Source organism: Mus musculus, chromosome 7 (assembly GCF_000001635.26).
Source record: "Mus musculus strain C57BL/6J chromosome 7, GRCm38.p6 C57BL/6J".
NCBI lineage: Eukaryota > Metazoa > Chordata > Mammalia > Rodentia > Muridae > Mus > Mus musculus.
The window spans coordinates 43,423,200-43,440,523 of record NC_000073.6 but is presented as its reverse complement, the minus strand read 5'-3'; the positions used below and the strand labels follow the sequence as shown (position 1 = coordinate 43,440,523).

The following is a 17,324-nucleotide window of genomic DNA, read 5'->3' as shown; positions in this document are numbered from 1 at the left end:
AACCATCTGAGGCTGTCCAGGTCGCCCTTAAACTTCTGATTCTTCTGCCTCTATCTCCTGGTCCCGGGATTATAGGCTCACACCACCATTCCTAACTTTGGTTGTGTTCTGCTCTGTTTGGCTTCCAGTCAGAGTCTTACTGTGTAGCCCTCAGCTGGCCTAGAACTCACCATGTAGCCCAGGCCAACGTCAGACTTACAGCAATCCTCCAGCCTCAGGTTCTCAAGTGCACGGAGTGCAGCATCAAGCCCAGCTTCTCTTTTAAAATCTTTATTTAAAACTTTTTATTTTTAAGGTAAATCGAATTTTATCTTTAGAATTTATTTACATTATTTTAAATTATGTGTTGTGTTGTGTGTGTGTGTGTGTGTGTGTGTGTGTGTGTGTGTGTGTATGTGTAAATGTGCAGAATGGAGTCCAAAGGTATTGGATCCCTTGGAACTGACATTCCTTTGGCTTTGAGCCACCCTGATGTAGGTGCTGGGAAATGAGCTCTTACCATCTGAGCCTAGCTCCTGAGGCTCTCTTAACAGAATGACAGCTCAGAAAGCAAGCCTGGGAGCTTGCTTAGTTGTTTGCTTAGTCTGTCTGCAGTCCTAGCTCCTGGGAGGATGCAGCAGGATTTCTTGCAGTTTTGAGCCAGCTTGATCTGCAGATGAGTTTCAGGACAGCTAAGGAGCAAGAGGAGGAAAGGGGAGCGCCAAAGCTGCAACTACTGCATGGCTAAGTTGTTCTAGAAGTTTCTCTTCCCTTAACCATCACGGTCTCCTGGTTCCCAGTTCTCCCTCTCTGTGACCTTTCTTCTCCCATGAAGACGGGGCTCAGCCTTCTCCTCCACTCCCATGGTAAATGCTGATTTCCTCTGGGGGCTATTACTTGCTTCTCTCCAGGAAAGCCTTCCTCTCCTGAAGGACAGAGACTCTGCCATCTGAGAAAGCAACCAAAATGCCACTTTTGGTCCCAGGTTCCTCATCTGGTCCCCAGATAGGAACCTCACCTGCTTTTGGCTCTCCTCCATGGCCACTCAACCACATGGCCTCCAAGATCATGGGCTTCCATCAAACCTGTGATGGCTCTGCCGTCTCTGTCAGACCAGAGTCTCAAGTGCTTTCCTTGCTTGCTTTGTGCCTCTGACCCCAAGCCTTGTCCCTTCGTAGCTGTTCTCCAGCCTTCCAATTTCACCTCCAGGTCACTGGAGAGAGACCTGTCTCACATTGGGGACACTTCTCCCTGCTCACAGTTATCGCCCAATTTGCCACCATCCTTAGGAGAAAGTTAGTTGTGGCCATAGAGGTCCTAGTTCCTATCTGCTTCTCTGTTATAAATTCCCACCACCCCACCCCCACATTCCACATTCTAGACACAAATCACCCCCTTCCATAGCGTTCCATGGCTCTGTCTTTAGGCACCTCTGCTTGGATAGTATCATTCCTGTGCTAATGAATGTTTATAATCCTACTACTTGAGAGGCTGCCATAGTAGGACTGCTATGAATTCAAGGACTGCCTGGGCAGTTAGTGAAACCTTGCCTCAAAAAGTGTAAGAGAGTTTGAGGATGTAGCTAGGTGATCAAGGGCTTGCCTTAGCTGGCAGGAGGCTCTGCATTCCGTCTTCTATGTTTAACCAAAATAATAGTTGCTAAGTGTCATATCTGGTTAAAAAAATGACATGCCTGGGCTTAGTTTTTTTTCCCACATCCTCAGGCTGTGGCTGTCATCTGCCTGTGTCAAAGACTGGTGGTTAGAGCTTGGGCGTGATGCATATCAATGTCCCCAGAGTGGACCACAGAAAGAGAAGAGGGGAAAGGGGGGGGGAAGAGAGAGAAATCTAGTAAGAGAGGTCATTTGGTGAAGAAAAGAGAAAGATAGAAAGAACGACACTAAAGACACGAGAGAGACACCCAGAGCTTATGGCCACCCAGGGCAGAATATGCTATAGGTAGGCAGGTCTGCCTGCATAGCTCTCACCCTCCCTGAGAGATCCTGTGCCACCCACCATAGGCTTATATATGCATGACTTAGGTGCTGGGGATGCAACTTGGACCTCATTCATGCTCAGCAAGTCTCTATAACTGAGCCATCATCCCAGCCCTCTTGTTTAGCTTTGTACCTTGAGGTAGGGTCTCACTACGTTGCCTTAGCTGGCCTTGAACTCTCTATGTTGCCCAGGCAGACTTTGAAGTTGTGATGCTCCTTGCTCCAGCCACCTGAGTAACTGGGATGAGAAGCCTGGCTCGGTTTATGTCTTGGCTAAACTGATCTTGGAACAATAAGATCTCAAGCATGCTTCTTTATTGAGTGTGTGAAGAAACCAATGAAGGATAAGGCAAGGTGGGAGGGACAGAGACAGAATTCTGCATTCCTTTTGTAGCTCCTGAGAGGACAGGCTCCAAACATCCTGATGACCCTGCTGTCCTTGGCTGCTGTTCACAAGGTTTCATACTCAGCCCGACGGGTTCTACAGTGAGCACCCAGGCTCAGGCAGCCTGGTGTGGAGAGAAAGCGGGGGAGGGGGAGGGGGGCAGGGAGCAGAGATTAAGTACTTGAGTGCCCTGCACTGCCCTGCGCCAGCCCCCATCGTGGTCCTCCCCCAGGGAGGTGGGCTGAGTAGTCACCTGCAAAGAGGAAGAGGATGAAGGAGACCCAGCCTAGGTAGAAGGACCAGGAGAAGAATGTCTGGACTTGAGAAAATGGAGTCTGGCTCCATCTCATACTGGTGTACACTGCCATAGCCACTAATATGGAGAGAGCTGGGGACAAGAACAAGAGACAGCTGAGCCAGCTTGGCCCCTGCAGGATTCACCAGTCTAGGTGTCCCAACAGCCCAGATCCCATTCATACCTGCAGAAAAAGCCATGACAGTTGAGACCAGAGGGCCACGGCCGGGAGCAGACAGGGCTGGGATGCAAGACAGAACCAGGAAGCTCACAGACACCAGGCCCCACAGGACAGCCAGGATACAGAAGCTCTGTGTCACATGGATATAACCTAAGGAAGATGATGTTTCTGAGTGTCTGTTTCCCACTGGACATTCCCACCACCAAAGAGCCCATTGCCCCTTTACCTGCTACTTGAGTCTCTTGGCTTGTTGGCCAGAGGCCAGAGTGGGCAGAGAAGTGAGGACCTGTGGCCACTATCCAGAAATCAGTGGTCAGAGCAATCAGAGAAGAAGTCAGGCCCAGAGAGCCAGCAAACAGGGCCAGGGACCGGCAGGGCTCCATGGACACAGCTCTGGGTTTCCACTTCTTAGGGGACAAAGACACAGATGACCCAGACTGTTGGCTCTTAGAAAAAGAAAAAGGCCATGCACCCGAATTCCTCGTCTTCTGAGCCAGAGAAGCAGCTAGCAAGCAGCGGCTTTGTCCAGGAGTCCTCTGTCTGATCTGATTCTTCTCACACCTTCCCTACCCCCTCCCTTCCTGAGTGGTTTGGCCTCCCCTCTTCGATTGGCTCCTCTCCTCCTATGTGGTAGGGGTGGGCCCTGCAGAAGCCTTTACTTGCTTGCAGCTCTGGGGGTATCTACCCTCGTGTTCTAGGTAGTGGTTTAGACTGTTGTCACAGGTTCTGCACAGGTTCTCCACAGTTGGAGACAACTGGTTTCCTGGAAGACCTTGGGGGTGGGGTGGGACTTGAGGGGGTGCCCAGAGGTGGGAGGTGGGCTAATCATACTAGGGTGTGAATTAACTGAAAGGGGAGATGTGGCTGAGGAAACAGTTGTGTCACACTTTCCTGTGGTTTTTACACTCTGAGACTCTAGCATTAGAGTTTCCAACAGTAAAGGGGCAGTGGGGTCAAAACACCAGTCCCATAGGAAGAAGGACTTGAGTCGGTGGGAGCAGAGATTCCACATTCCTAGTCAAAGCTTCTGTCCAGGACAGACAGGATTCCAAAAAGCTTGAAGAGGAGACGACCTTCCCACATCCTCATCACGCAGATAGAGGGAGAAGTCATCACACCTGGGTTGGACCCTCCAGCATAGGCGTCTTAGCACCAAGATGAGGGTGTCTGGGGAAGTGGAAGACAAAGTGACACTTCTGGGTCCTCTGCCTCAGGTCCTCCAGTAGTGGGCAACAGCTCCTCTACAGGCAAGCACAAAAGTGTTTCCGCCATCTCTTGATGCAATGACATAGGTCTGCCTCCCCAACACTCAAGAGATCTGAGGCTGAGGGATCATGAGTTTAAGGCTAGCTTGGGCTCCATGAGACCCTGTCCTTCCAAAAATTAAAATAAAACAGAGAGAGGAGTAGAGCTGTGTGTGCTGTCTCGGGTGAAGGGGCCAATCCAGGGACTGGGGGGGGGGGTAAAGAATTGTCTGGAGCATAGGTGGGTGAGGAGCAGGTAAGCTTTGTTCAACCTATTATCCTAACGTCCATTTCTAGACATTAAACCATGGCTATCTCCTAGGTAAGGAGCCATTTGTCTTGTTCTCATCCCTGATAATGGAAGAATGAGGCTACCATATCAAACCTTCTTGCCCCGCCCTGCCCCAGTCCGATTCTTACCAAACCAGCCCTTTGAAGAAGCACACTTTGACAGTTTCACATCAGTTTTATTAGATCACCAAATGTCTCTCTAAAGGAGCTTCCATTTTCTACCGCCCCTCAGGGCAGGTGGGGGCTTATGTCTTCTCAACTCCCTCCCACTTGACCCTACTTTTCCTCCCCACACAGGACAGAGGGATCAGGGGCTCCCTATCTAGAATCCAGGACTGAGCCCCCTCATTCCCTCAGGAGCCAGGACTTCCGGCCTCTAGGTCCTCCCCTTCCTCTTCAGTGCCCTCACTGTAACTTCCAGCTGCAAGTTTTACCCCAGGGCTCAGCGTGGGGTGGCTAGGCGCCGGCACTCATGCATCCGGTAGGCACACATGTAGAAAATTCCTGTGTGGACAGACATCTCCATTGATCCTTCAAATCCTCTTGGCCTACCTTTCCAGCCCAAAAGACTCCTTATTTCCTCCCTCCCTCAAGGTCACCAGACTCCTTAGAGTCTGCCTTCAGAGCTGGGTAGGATACCTTGTCAACTCACCCTCTGAGGTAGCCTGCCATGCCCCAGGTTTCAACCTTCCCACCCCTCTGCCTCAGTACCTGCAAAGAAGGTCATGAGCAGGGCCACCCAGCCCAGGATGTAAGACCATGAAAAGCGCCAGTCTCCAAAGCGGCGGCCGAGGAAACTGACGGTGACTCCAGTGTAAATAGCCAAGGCCAACAGGACAAAAAGGGCTGAGGAAAGAGAACGGGGTGGGATGGAGTTGGGCAGGAGAGTTAGAGATAAGAAAGAGGGGGTGGGGACAGTGGTGAGAGTGAGGGTGATATGGGGTTCAGTGGAGATGGATCTGGCTGAGGACTAGGCTGGGAAGCACAATAAAGTGTTTGATATTATTTTCCCTGGATTCTGGGAGTGGGGGTGGGGCAACATCCTTGCAGTGTTCTGAGTCATAGTGCATCTTAATTACTCTAAAGAGCTTCTTGGATCTCACTAGAGTTTGTGGCTCAGGGTACTCATCAGAAACATCCATCAGGGGATGTTTGAATCAACACACCATGCTCAGAGTGTCTCTCTCTTGGCCAGTGCGGTATGTAGCCCTCAGCTACTTCCTCAGGGCCATGATTCTCCACATCATGACGAAAATGGACTAAGTCTCTAAACCCATAGGCCAGCCCCAATGACATGCTTTCTTTCATCAGAGTTGTTGTGGTCATGGTGTCTCTTCACAACAATGACTGTGACAGATTATTACGATCTCGAGCCTGAGATAGTAGGGCTGCTTCTGGGACAGAAGAAGCTGGGGGTTAGACACGGTCCATGGGCAGTGAGTTCATTTGTGATGGTTGGTCTTTTCTGTCAGCTCCACAAGACTTAAAATCACCTAAGAGAACCCCCTCTGTCTCTGCTTCTGTCTCTGCTTCTGTCTCTGTGCCTGTTTCCAGGGATTTACTTATTTGATGTGTGTGTGTGTGTGTGTGTGTGTGTGTGTGTGTGTGTGTGCGTGCGCGCGCGCGCATCACAGAACAAATCTGTAGGAGTTTGTTTTCTCTTTCTAGTACCTGGGTCCTGGGGACATAAACTCAGTTGGACAGGCTTAACAAGTGTCTTTAGCCACTGAGCCATCTCACCAGCCCCTCCAGAGCATTTTAACTAAGGTACAATATCCACCCTGAATGTGTGGACGACAGTATCTCATGGTCTGGGGTCGTGTACAGAAAAAAGAAGTGAGCTGAGTGTCAGCTTTCATCTCTCTGCTTTCTGACTGTGGATGCAATATCACCAGATGCCCTTTGCTTCTGCCATCATGACTTCTTTGTCATGATGGTCTGTGCCCTCAAACTGCAAATCAAACATACCCCACCTCCCTTAAGTTGTCTCCTGTTAAGTATTTGGTCATAGCAATGAGAAATGCCAGGAATGCACTATTTATCGTCTGTGTAATGAAATTCTGACGGGACTTACCTTATATGTCTCTTCATTTGTTGGTCCTGAGTTGAATGTCTATAAAGGGACTGTTACTGTAAGTGTAGATCTTTCTTAAGATCTATGGGGTGTTAGTATTAGAGCCCCTGCCTAGAATCCCCCAGTGAGGGGCTGGGGTGTTACTCAGTGGTAGACTGTCTTTCTAGTGTATGTAAATTCCTGAGATTTTATTCTCATCACCAGGACAAAAGAGAGACAGGAAAGAAGGGAGACAAAGAGGTCAGTGGTGCTGGGTCTAGGGATGAGAGAGGGAATGGAGTGGAGAGTGAGGAGAAGCGGGTGCTAGAGTGGGATGGAGCTGGAGAGCTTGGGTGGGGAATGAAGGGTGGAGTCACTCACTGGAGGCAAAAAACATGATGCCGGCAGAGAAGGGCCTGGAGAGACGGGTGAAGGTGGATTGCTGCGCAAAGGCTAGGACACCCATGATGATGCCCGAGGTGGCACACAGGGCAGACAGGATCATGAAAGCCCGGGTGGCATTCCAATATGCTGTGGGGATACAACACAGTCACTCCTGGGCTGCTACCTCTGGGCCTGCCGTGCCTTGTCTTTTCCATGGATTTAATTCACCTCTGCCCTCTTTTGACTGGGCACACTCATATTCATCTTCCAAAGCCCCAGCTCTCAAGACCTCTCCCGGGAAGCATCGTTCTGACTGTGACCACTGTCCTCACCCTCTGCTCTGGGTTCCATAGGCCTCGTGAAGTATTTCCCCACATGACCTTCAAAATGATCTCTGCCTTACAGATCTTTTCTGTTCCATTCATTGTACTTTCCTGTGTCTGAAAAGTCCCGACCTTTTGTTTTAACTATATTTGTCTGTCTGAAAAGACCAGGGTGGAATACCTCACTCTCTGTTGCATCCCCAGCCCCCGATGGCTGTCTGGCACATGACTGATGTTTTGTAACAATTTTGAGACTGATTCTCTTGTAGCCCAGGTTGTCCTTGAACTCAGATGGATGTAGCTATGATTAACCTTGAACTCCTGACCCTCCTGCCTCCACCTTTCAAGTACTGGAATTACAGGCTTAAGATACCACACTTTCCTCTGTTTGTAGGACAGGCTCTCACTACATAGCCCAGGCTTTCCTGAAAGTCGGGGTCCTCCTGCTTCTCCTAAGTGCTGGAATTACGAGTATGCACCATCATGTCTGCCTCTGTCCAATCCTTACACACAGCAGAACTGCCTGCCAGTATTCCTGGGAGATGGAAGGGGTATGAAAAATAGAAAGTACTGAGCTGGGTAAACAGTCAGTCTGTTAAGCCTATTACTGTTGTTTTCAAAAATAGAACTCAATAATTATTAATTGATATATTGTAGAAAACCTTGTGCAGTGTAACATGATGTATTATGATATATTACCTTATCATGTGATGTATTATATGATGCATTAAACAAAACATATTAGTTATTACTGATTTTCCATGCTATGAAGAACATATTATAAGAGTAGAGCATATTATTTATTAATATCATATATTCATACCTAATATATACTCTGTAATATCTTTCTCCATGTCACCCTCTTCCATCATGTGTGCCTGTGCCTATTTATGTGGGTTCATGTGTGTATGTGCATGTTGAGGCCCAATGTCAGTCTTGCTTCTCAGGACCTCTCCAACTTGTTCTTTGAAGCACAGTCTTTCACTGGCCTGGAGTGAAAGAAAGAAAACTAAATTCAAGGCTTCAAGGCCCTAGTCAGAAGGTTTACAGACTTAAAGCCATAAAGATAAGAGAGTCAGGACTCGAGTGGGGGTTTCCCCGCTAGGGTCTTTCATTAGCTCACCAAGTAGACTAAGTTGGCTGACTAGTGAACCCCAAGGATGAATTTCTCTCTCTCTGATGCTTCAGGGTTAGAAATTAGGTACCTTTTATTTGTTTGTTTGGGTGACAGGCAGTCCTCTTGCTTCAGTTCCTGGTTCTGGTCAAGTGGCTAGCCTGCCAGCCTGCCAGCCTGCCTGCCTGCCTGCCTGTCTGCCTGTCTGCCTGTTTATCTACCTACCTCTGATGGTTTAAATGAGAATAGACCCCATAGGCTCATATATTTGAATGCTTGTTCTCCAGTTGGTGGAACTGTTTGGGGAGGATTAGAAGGTGTGGACTTCTAGGGAGGAGGTGTGCCACTAGGGGTGGACTTTGAAGCTTCAAAAGGCCCAGTGTCTCTCTGCCTCCTATTTGTGGATTAAGATGTGATTGCTCAGCTACTGCTGCAGCGCCTCTCCTGCCTGCCTGCTGCCACGCGTTCCATCATGACGGTCATGGACCCTAACACTTTGAAACTGTAAGCAAGCCTCAAGAAACTCTTTCTTCCTAAGTTGTCTTGGTCATGATATTTTGTCATAGCTATAGAAGAGTAAGATGCTTCCCAGCTATCTATCCATTTATCTTTTCATGCTATCCCATCTATCATCTAGCTTGTTCCACCTTTTCATATCTCTCTCTCTCATCTATCCATTCATCTATCCTATCCAATCCATCATCTTTCTATATTATTTATACATCGATTCATTGTGCCCATTATATAGTCTATCTTCCTATCTATCTATCAATCTTATCCATCACATTTCTATCTTAACCATCCATCTATTCACTCCATCATGTATTTCTTATCTATGTATCTCTCTATATCTATCTTTGTGTCTATGTATCTATCACTCACCCAACTACCCATTATCTTTCTATCCTATCTATATCAGCCAATCAATCAATCAACAATTAATCAATCAGTCAACTCTATTCATCCATCCATGGACCCATTTATCTATAATTACATGGTCTGGCACACAGTAGATAGGAAAGAGTCCTTCACCTGGCATGCAGCCCATTAACAGCCTCTGTGGTCCCTGTCTCTAACACTATTTATTGGCTCATAGTATTAATTTATTGTTTAATTATTTGTATTTTGAAACAGGGGCTATGAAGCCTCAAACTCACAATCCTCGTGCCTCCACACCCAAAGTGCTGAGATGACAGACATATGCTACCATAAATAGCTCACAGCTTATATATAAAAAAAACAAAATGTTTTTTAAAAAGTGAGGTGTCCTATCCTTACCGCTGCATCTGCCACCCCATTAACCCAACCACAAAACTTTACACCCTGTCCCTGCAACTAGAAAACAATCCAGAGATGCAAAGCCTGTTCCATCCCTTGTTGAGTATCTTAGTGCAAGGACCTGTACCTCTCTGAGCTATCATGCTTTCCCTGTGCCAGGGGTGATGGTGTGAGGCGGTGCTCTGGGGGAGGGCTAGACCTTAGTACCACTCAGACCCTGGCCTCAAGGCTCACCGATGCTCTCGGTCTGCAGGAAGCACTTGTTGCCCAGGCAGTAACGCCACAGGCCCTGGTGTGCGAAGGACCCCGACAGCCGGTACTGCATCCAGTGGTCAGTTGCTGTGGCTACCACCAACAGGATGGTCCCCACCCAGGCACAGAAGAGGCCGCCACCCATGAAGCTGTACATGGTGATCTGTGAAAAAGGGAGAGCTGAGGTTGTAAATGGCTATCCTGGGCCTGACAGGAGGGTTGGAATCTGGACCCTTGAGTGAAAGGAAGGTTGGGGAATAGACTTACGGGTCTAAAGGAAGAGAGTAGGGCTAGAGACTGGATTCTTGGGTCTGATGGAGGAGGGCAGGTGCCTAGATCCCTGGGTCTGATGGAGGAGGGCAGGTGCCTAGATCCCTGGGTCTGATGGAGGAGGGCAGGTGCCTGGACCCCTGGGTTTGAGGGAAGAGGGCGGGAAGTCTGGATTCTTCATTCCAGACAGGAAGATGTCCATGAGCCTCTATTGGCTCTTGGTGAGGAAGGGCTGGAGCTAGGATTCAAGTTCCCAGGAGAGAAGGGCTTGGGAGTCCAGACTTGTGGGTAGGGGGCTGTGGGTCTCATGCTGGTGCTTACCTGAGTGGCAGAGTCTGTTCTGAGCCCTCCTTCTGCCACAGCCCCTCTGTGGATACTGAGCCGAGCCAGGTTGCTGGCATCTCTGCCTCGTGGTTCCCCCAAATCCCTTAAGCCTCACCACACAATGACTGCATGGCCTAGCAGCTTCCAGCAGGCAGAAACACAGTGGCAGCAGAGGCCCCAATGGAATTTGCTGAAGCAGGGGACAAAGGGGCCCCATCAACCTCTTGTCTGTGACCCTCCCCATTTCCCAGGTTTTATTCCCAGTCCCCACCCTGGGTATCCTGACTCTTACAGAAAGCAAAACCCACACAAAGAGATAAGAGTAGATAGACACCGTTTTATTGTTCAACCTGGGCTTCCCAGCTCAAGGGACAGGAAGCAGCAATGGCACGGGTGGATATAGGTATCTAGACATGTCAGGCCAAGGGGTTCTTTGTACGGTAGGATCAAGGGCTTGTCAGAGCAGGGCTGGGACACAGCAGCTGCTGGGGCTGGAGCTGGAGTTGAGCAGAGCACTGTTGTTAAGTAAAGGTGAATATGAGATATGATAACTGCAGATGAGGACCAGGATGTGGGGAGTGAGCCCAGGCTAGTAGTTCACACCAATCTTAACCCTGACTGAGAGAGCAAGACTGGGATAACCGGTTTTAAAACAAAGCAAAGCTGGGAATGACAGGAGGCCTTGTGGACCAGACCTTTAATCCCAGAAAGCTGAGACAAGAGGATCGCAAGTTCAAGGCCAGCTTGGATACTTGCTGAGACTCTTTCTCAAGATAAAAATAAAAGAGGATTGCAATTTACTTTAGAGTTACAACTTACTCCCGAGTTTGACTGGCACCCGGGAGGATAGCACAAAACAAAACAAAACAAAACAAAACAAAACAAAACAAAACAAAAAACAAGCAAACCGGCAAATAAACAAATTGGGGATGAGAGTGGGTTTGGACTGAAGGCCAAAAGGTGAGTGGGGAGTTGGTGAAGATGGGCTGACTGTGGAATGGAGAGAGGAAGGGCTTTGGGGGGGGATGGTTTGGTCTGGAAATGGGGTTGGAGCAGCCTTGAGAGCACTGAGAACATTACTATTCCGAGTGGAATAGTAAGTAGCTGGGGTTGGGATGTTGTGAGGCTGGGCATGGAGTTTTCTTATTTCTAGGGCTGGTTCAGGCTTTACCAGGTGATCTGCAGGAGGCTTTCAGAGATTGTAGTCTGGGGGCTGGGGAGACTGTAGGAATGATATTTCTCAAGGTACCTCTGAAGCTGTAAGAACACTGGGCTCTGGGAACATCCCGGGGTGACCAGGTACTGGATGCTCTTCAGGGTCCTAGTAGTCTGCCTCCCAGTCTTCAGATAGTCCTCCAGCTTCCTTCTGCCCATCCTGGGATGGTGGTGTCACTGGTGGGGTACTGGGGCCAGCCCCAGGCTCCCCTGCCATGTTCCTCTCCCGCTCTTCAGCTCTTTCAGGGCCCCTTTGTGACTGTGCCCAGACCCTGCCCCTGCCCCTGCCCCTGCCCCAGCCCCGGGAAGGCCTGCGTCGAACTTCCCAGCCTCCACGGGCCTGGCCCGATCTCCTGGGTGGCCTCCTGACTGTGTCTGGCCAGATGTGGCTTGGCTGGGCAGTGCAGGAGCATGGCGGTAAAGACTGCTGGAGGTTGTAGGTCCCCAGGAGGGCACTGTGTAGGAGGTAGGACAGGGTGTCTAGGCGGATGGGGACAGTGACAGAGGCCAGTTGCTCTGGAAGCCCCAGGTGGGTTGGGTCTAGGGTGCTCAGGAGCGAGGGTGGCAGGCCTGGGGTGGCTGAAGTAGGCCATGACTCAGTCCCAGCTGACGGCAAAGAAAGGTTGTCCCTAGGAACATAACAGGGTGGTCAGTACATCTGACCTGGTACCTTTGAACAGCCTCCAGGAGACACAGTACCTGTGACTTCCTCCATCCACTGTCTTATTCCCTTTTCTGATTAATCTCAGGGCCCAACATTTCAGCTCCAATTCCCAGCTGCTGTGTCTAAGGCTTAACTTAGTAATTAATTATTTTATTTATTTGAGACGAGGTCTCATGTAACCTGGCTCTGTTCCTTCTGCCCCCATATCTGGAAGTATCTTTTGTTTTGTTTTTTCGAGACAGGGTTTCTCTGTATAGCCCCGGCTGTCCTGGAGCTCACTTTGTAGACCAGGCTGGCCTCGAACTCAGAAATCTGCCTGCCTCTGCCTCCCGAGTGCTGGGATTAAAGGCGTGCGCCACCACGCCCGGCTTGGAAGTATCTTGCTCAACAGTCAGCCACCAAAATCCTTGAGAGAATTCCTAGGTCATAGTACCTGAATCTGTCTATTTGGTTTTTAAACGATATGTTCAGTTCAAGACACTGCTCGCTCTAATATTCTCTGCCCTCTTTTCTTAGCAAGTCTCTCTTTCCTGGAAGGTCTTTATCTCACTCACCCATTACTCAAAGCCCCGTCTTCTAGCTCGTCCATCTCCTCAATCGTGTCTGAAGCCTTTTCCAGATCTTTCTGGAACTTTAACAGGAAAGGGAGGGGCAAAAGGAAGGGCTGGGCCTGAAAGTAAAGGGGGCTGTTCTGGGGGCGTGGCTAACGGGATGCCAGGCGTTGCCTTTGGGTGGCCCAGAATATCTTCCCACCTAGATGGAGGACAGAGAATGCCAGGACTCAGCAGCTCTCCCACCCCAGCTCTCGTCTTTTAGACCTATGGTTCTAGACCAAAGACTTCCAATCTCAGACTCAGGGGACCAGTCCCAGTCTTTTTTATTCAGAGACCTAGGAGTCCAGGCTCTAGCCTTCCTCCCTCAGATCTTCATCTTCCTCACTTAGATCCGGGGGATTCAGACCCAGCCTCCTCCCACAGACCCAGGGATCTAGGCCTAGGCGCTTATTTCTCCCTCTGCGTTTCTGTTGCTCGCAGGATGATCTTAAGAATTGCTGTGACTTTTAGACTGGGGACCGTAGGTCATGGTAAACCTAGGCATCCTGGTAAACTTAGGCATTCTATCACATATGACCTCTAACCTGTTTTGTGATCTTAAATTTGCCCAGTCTCTTTGCTTCAGTTTCCTCATTTTAGAAATGGGGCCAATGTCATTAGTTCTGGTGAGACTCTTTATAGTATATATAAACACTGTCCTTGCTGCTATTATGGGTCATTCGGAGTCTGACCGTTAATAAATTTTAAGCAAAGAAGAGGCTTTTGTTTAGCTACGGGTGCTAGATTTACACCCAGGACTTGGGATCCCCAAATACAGTCCGGCTACATCCGTCGGGGGTTTGTAAAGTCAAGGAAGGTAAAATCACATTCTGTTTACCTACAAGAAGAAGGTGGTTATCTGGAGCAAAACAAGCTTTTGTTTACAGACGCAAAAGCAGCAGCGAATCTTACGACCTATTATCTTGCATAAGCATCAGTTTTTTAAAAAGACTTGTACACGACCAGGCAATTAGAGGAGCCACCTTTAACACCCCTTAACCTTGGATACCTAATTTTTCCATTACAGCTCTCTGCAAAGCAAAAGCACAATCAGTCTTAAACGCTTAAACATAAAGTGAGCTATCAACTTCATGTTAGCCAGCATACTGCCATTAGAGGTGTGTTCTTATTTTCAGTTATGTGTCTGCCCCTGTGCATGTATGTATATGTAAGTACAGTGACGGCAGAGGCCTGAAGAGGGGCTTGGGTTTCCTGGAGCTGAACTTGCAGGGGAACCTGAACTCAGGTCGTCTGTAAGAGCAGCAAGCGTCCTTAACCATTAAGTCATCCCTCCAGCCCCTTAGCCGGAGACACTGCTATCTCCTTACTGCCACTGCAGTTGGTTGAGAAGCTTTTGCCCTTCTCTCTGTTTGCCTAAGGAATAGTTATTGTAAGTTGGCCCTGATCCTGCTACCATCATGGTAGCAGGATCAAGAGTTGAAGGTCATCCTCAGCTACACAGGGAATTCCAGGCCAACTTGGGCTACACAAGTCTCCGTTTCAAAAATAAAAGAAAACTCAACCAACCACTGCTCTAGTGGACAAAACAGAGTAGGTCTCTGGTCACAGCACGCATAAGAATAAGGAAGGAAAAGGCTGGAATTTGTATTTTTTCAATATAATTAATTAATTAATTTAGGTTTTGTTGTTTTGTTTTTGTTTTTTGTTTTTTGTTTTTTTGTTTTGGAGGGGCAAAGGTCCGTGAAGATAAGGCTGGTCCCACAATCACTATGTAGCTGAAGATAAATTTTGGTCTACATGCTTCCACTCCCAAGTGTTGGAATTACAGATGTGTGCCCCTGCTCATGTTCTATGCAGTGTAGGGGATTGAACCAAGGGTGTTGTACATGCTAGGGATGCTCTCTACCTACTAGCTACATGCCCAGCCTGATTTTGAACTTTGATTTTATATATATATATATATGTTGTTTTTGTGATGCTGGAAACAAAACTAAGACTTCTTTTTCAAAAATTACTTTCCAGGTATGGTATTTTGCCTGCATTATTTGTGCACCGCATGCATGCAGTGCCTGAGAAAGCCAGAGGATGGCATCAGATCCCCTGGAACTCGTGTTGCAGATGATTGTGAGCTGCCATGTGGGTACTGGGACTTGAACCCTGGTCCTCTGCAAGAACAGCAAGTTCTCTTAATCACTGAGACGTTTCTCTAGTTCCAAACCTCACAGCCTCAGCAAGTGCTCATCCAATGCTCTTCTGTTCTTCCACTACCCACCACCTCCATTCTGTTGCCTCCTTTCCCCCATGTCCCTCTCCTTTCCTCTCTCCTCCCTTCCCCTCTCTCTTTCCTGAATCTCATGTAGCCCAGGATGTCCTCAAACTTGCTATGTAGCTGATGGTGATCTTGAACTCCTGATCCTTCTGTCTCTTGCCTTTCCAGTGCTGGCATTGCAGTAAATAGTCCCTCCCTCCTTCTCCTTCCTTTCTTCCTTCCTTCCTTCCTTCCTTCCTTCCTTCCTTCCTTCCTTCCCTCCCTCCCTCCATCTCCCTCTCCCCCTCTCCCTCTCCCTCTCTCCGTACCCCCCCCCTTCACTATTGGGATGGAATATAGGCCTCTGGCATCCCCAGCAAGTCCTCTACCACTGACCTGTATCCCTCAGCCCAATTTCACTGTAAGAGAATGGAAGGGCTTGGGCTGTAGGTATATAGCTTCAATCCTACCACTGGTGAAGCAGACAGAGACAAGAGGGTTGGGATCGACCTAGGCAAGTTCCAGGTCTGCCTGGGCCACACAGAGAATGGTTTTTGATGTGTAGTGAACCTGGAAGCTGAAGGCCAAGTTGAGAAGTGTTTGGGAAGCAGGCCATCCCATTGGACTGCTGGAGTGGGTACCCCCAAACGAAGATGACACAACTTTCTTGTTGTTTGTCTTCTCGGTGTTAGGGGTTGGCACATGTTAGGTAGTCACTGTCCCACTGAGCGAAGCTCCAGCTCCTCTTCTGTTCCCTGATCTGTTACTTACCTACTGTGGGACTTTGAGCAGACACATAGGCTCTCAGAGTCCTTGTATGCCCCGTCCCAGACTGGAGGGATCTCTCAATCTCTCTCTCTCTCTCTCTCTCTCTCTCTCTCTCTCTCTCTCTCTCTCTCTCTCTCTCTCTCTCTCTCTCTCCCTCCTCCAGGTTCAGCTCCACTTGGAACAAGAGGAACTCTCCAAATTGGCTGGCTATGTACCTGGCCCTTTAAAGGCAGCTTCCTTCCCTTGGTTCTGCCTTTGGCCCTGGGTAGGTGGAGGCCATACCTCTTTGTACCCAGGAAGTAAGCTGTACCCAGCTCCTAATCTGAGTAAGCAAGAAACTCTGGGTAGAAAAGCCAGTAATTCAGCTCTGGGGGTTGCTGCAAACTCCAGTGACTTTCTGCTCTGTCCCTGAAAGAGAATGTAATTGGTCAGAAGGGTTTAGCAAGTTCATCTAAAAGTCATTGAGAGGGTCCCAGGGGTTTAGAAATCAGTAGAGAAAGAGGCCGTGGGGACTTGCTGTTGTGGGTGTGACCTCCAGCCTGCTTACTAAGTGAAGACTCTCCTCTCGACTAGGCAAAGCTGTGTGACCCCTGAGCCAAATTAGTTCTCCTCCAGCTTTTAAGTTCTTGTTTTGTTACAAAGTAGCGCAGAGGGCTCAGCATGCTGCTTGCTTATATTTTCCATCTCTCTCCATGCATGTGCATACACTTATGAGTGGAGGTAAAAGGATAGTCTTGGGTATCAGTCTCCACGCACTGTTTTTTGAGACAGGTTTCTCACTAGTCTAGTGAGATTGCCATCAAACTTTAGGAATCTGCCTGCCCCAGTGTCCCCGGCACTGGGATTATAAGGAAATAGTGCCATGCCTGGCTTTTAAACTCTCTTAAAAATTATTTATTTATCCATGTATGTTTGCACATTTGTGTGCATGCCTGTGTGCATGCAGGCACGCACATAACCACATGCGTTTGTAATGGAGAGTGAACATCAGAGGCCAGCTTATGGTAATTGGCATTCTTCTTCCATCATGTGGGTTCTGGGGATGGAAATCAGGTCACCAGGTTTGTCTTGAAGATCATTTATTTGTTTATCCTTGAAACTGGGTTCTGCAGATCAAACTCAGGATACCAACAGAGTTGTCTTCCCAGCCTGGTATCTATTTCTCTCACGTGTGTGTGTGCGCGCGCGCGCACACACACACACAGAGCAGGGGGAGGGAGAGGGGGAGGGAGAGAGAGGCACACACACAGCTCAGACAACATTGTCAGCTCAGCACTAGCTGGGAGAGTGGAGGAAGCGGCTTGCACTATCACATTCAGGATGGAAAATGTCCAGGAGCTCTTGATAAAGGAAATGATAAAGACAAGTCAAAGTTGCCACTAAGATTTCGTGTCAGGACATCTGGGGGACATGGGGGAGGGGTATGGTAAACTATGTGAGCAGTGCAGGAGAGAGTATCCTCTGGGGGTTGCCCTTAGGAGAGTGCTGCTGACTGCTATGCTAAG

At 48.7% G+C, this 17,324-nt stretch overlaps 3 protein-coding genes across 3 annotated transcripts; all 3 read right to left on the bottom strand.

Annotated features, from left to right (window-relative positions):
- Window positions 1-2,277: 2,277 nt before the first annotated feature.
- Window positions 2,278-3,386, bottom strand: Nkg7 (natural killer cell group 7 sequence). The gene is made up of 4 exons (NM_024253.4): window positions 3,064-3,386; window positions 2,841-2,987; window positions 2,615-2,749; window positions 2,278-2,485 (listed from the first exon to the last, which is right to left on the bottom strand). The coding sequence occupies exons 1-4, from the start codon at window positions 3,218-3,220 to the stop codon at window positions 2,427-2,429; spliced, it is 498 nt and encodes a 165-aa protein (NP_077215.2). The 5' UTR covers window positions 3,221-3,386; the 3' UTR covers window positions 2,278-2,426.
- A 1,141-nt stretch (window positions 3,387-4,527) lies between these two features.
- Lim2 (lens intrinsic membrane protein 2) lies at window positions 4,528-10,425 on the bottom strand. Its single transcript, NM_177693.4, has 5 exons — window positions 10,368-10,425; window positions 9,759-9,939; window positions 6,807-6,956; window positions 5,084-5,218; window positions 4,528-4,876 (listed from the first exon to the last, which is right to left on the bottom strand). The coding sequence occupies exons 2-5, from the start codon at window positions 9,931-9,933 to the stop codon at window positions 4,815-4,817; spliced, it is 522 nt and encodes a 173-aa protein (NP_808361.1). The 5' UTR covers window positions 9,934-9,939; window positions 10,368-10,425; the 3' UTR covers window positions 4,528-4,814.
- Window positions 10,426-10,687: 262 nt separating this feature from the next.
- Gm38999 (predicted gene, 38999) lies at window positions 10,688-12,854 on the bottom strand. Its single transcript, NM_001370852.1, has 2 exons — window positions 12,804-12,854; window positions 10,688-12,214 (listed from the first exon to the last, which is right to left on the bottom strand). The coding sequence occupies exons 1-2, from the start codon at window positions 12,836-12,838 to the stop codon at window positions 11,692-11,694; spliced, it is 558 nt and encodes a 185-aa protein (NP_001357781.1). The 5' UTR covers window positions 12,839-12,854; the 3' UTR covers window positions 10,688-11,691.
- Between the last annotated feature and the right edge of the window lie 4,470 nt (window positions 12,855-17,324).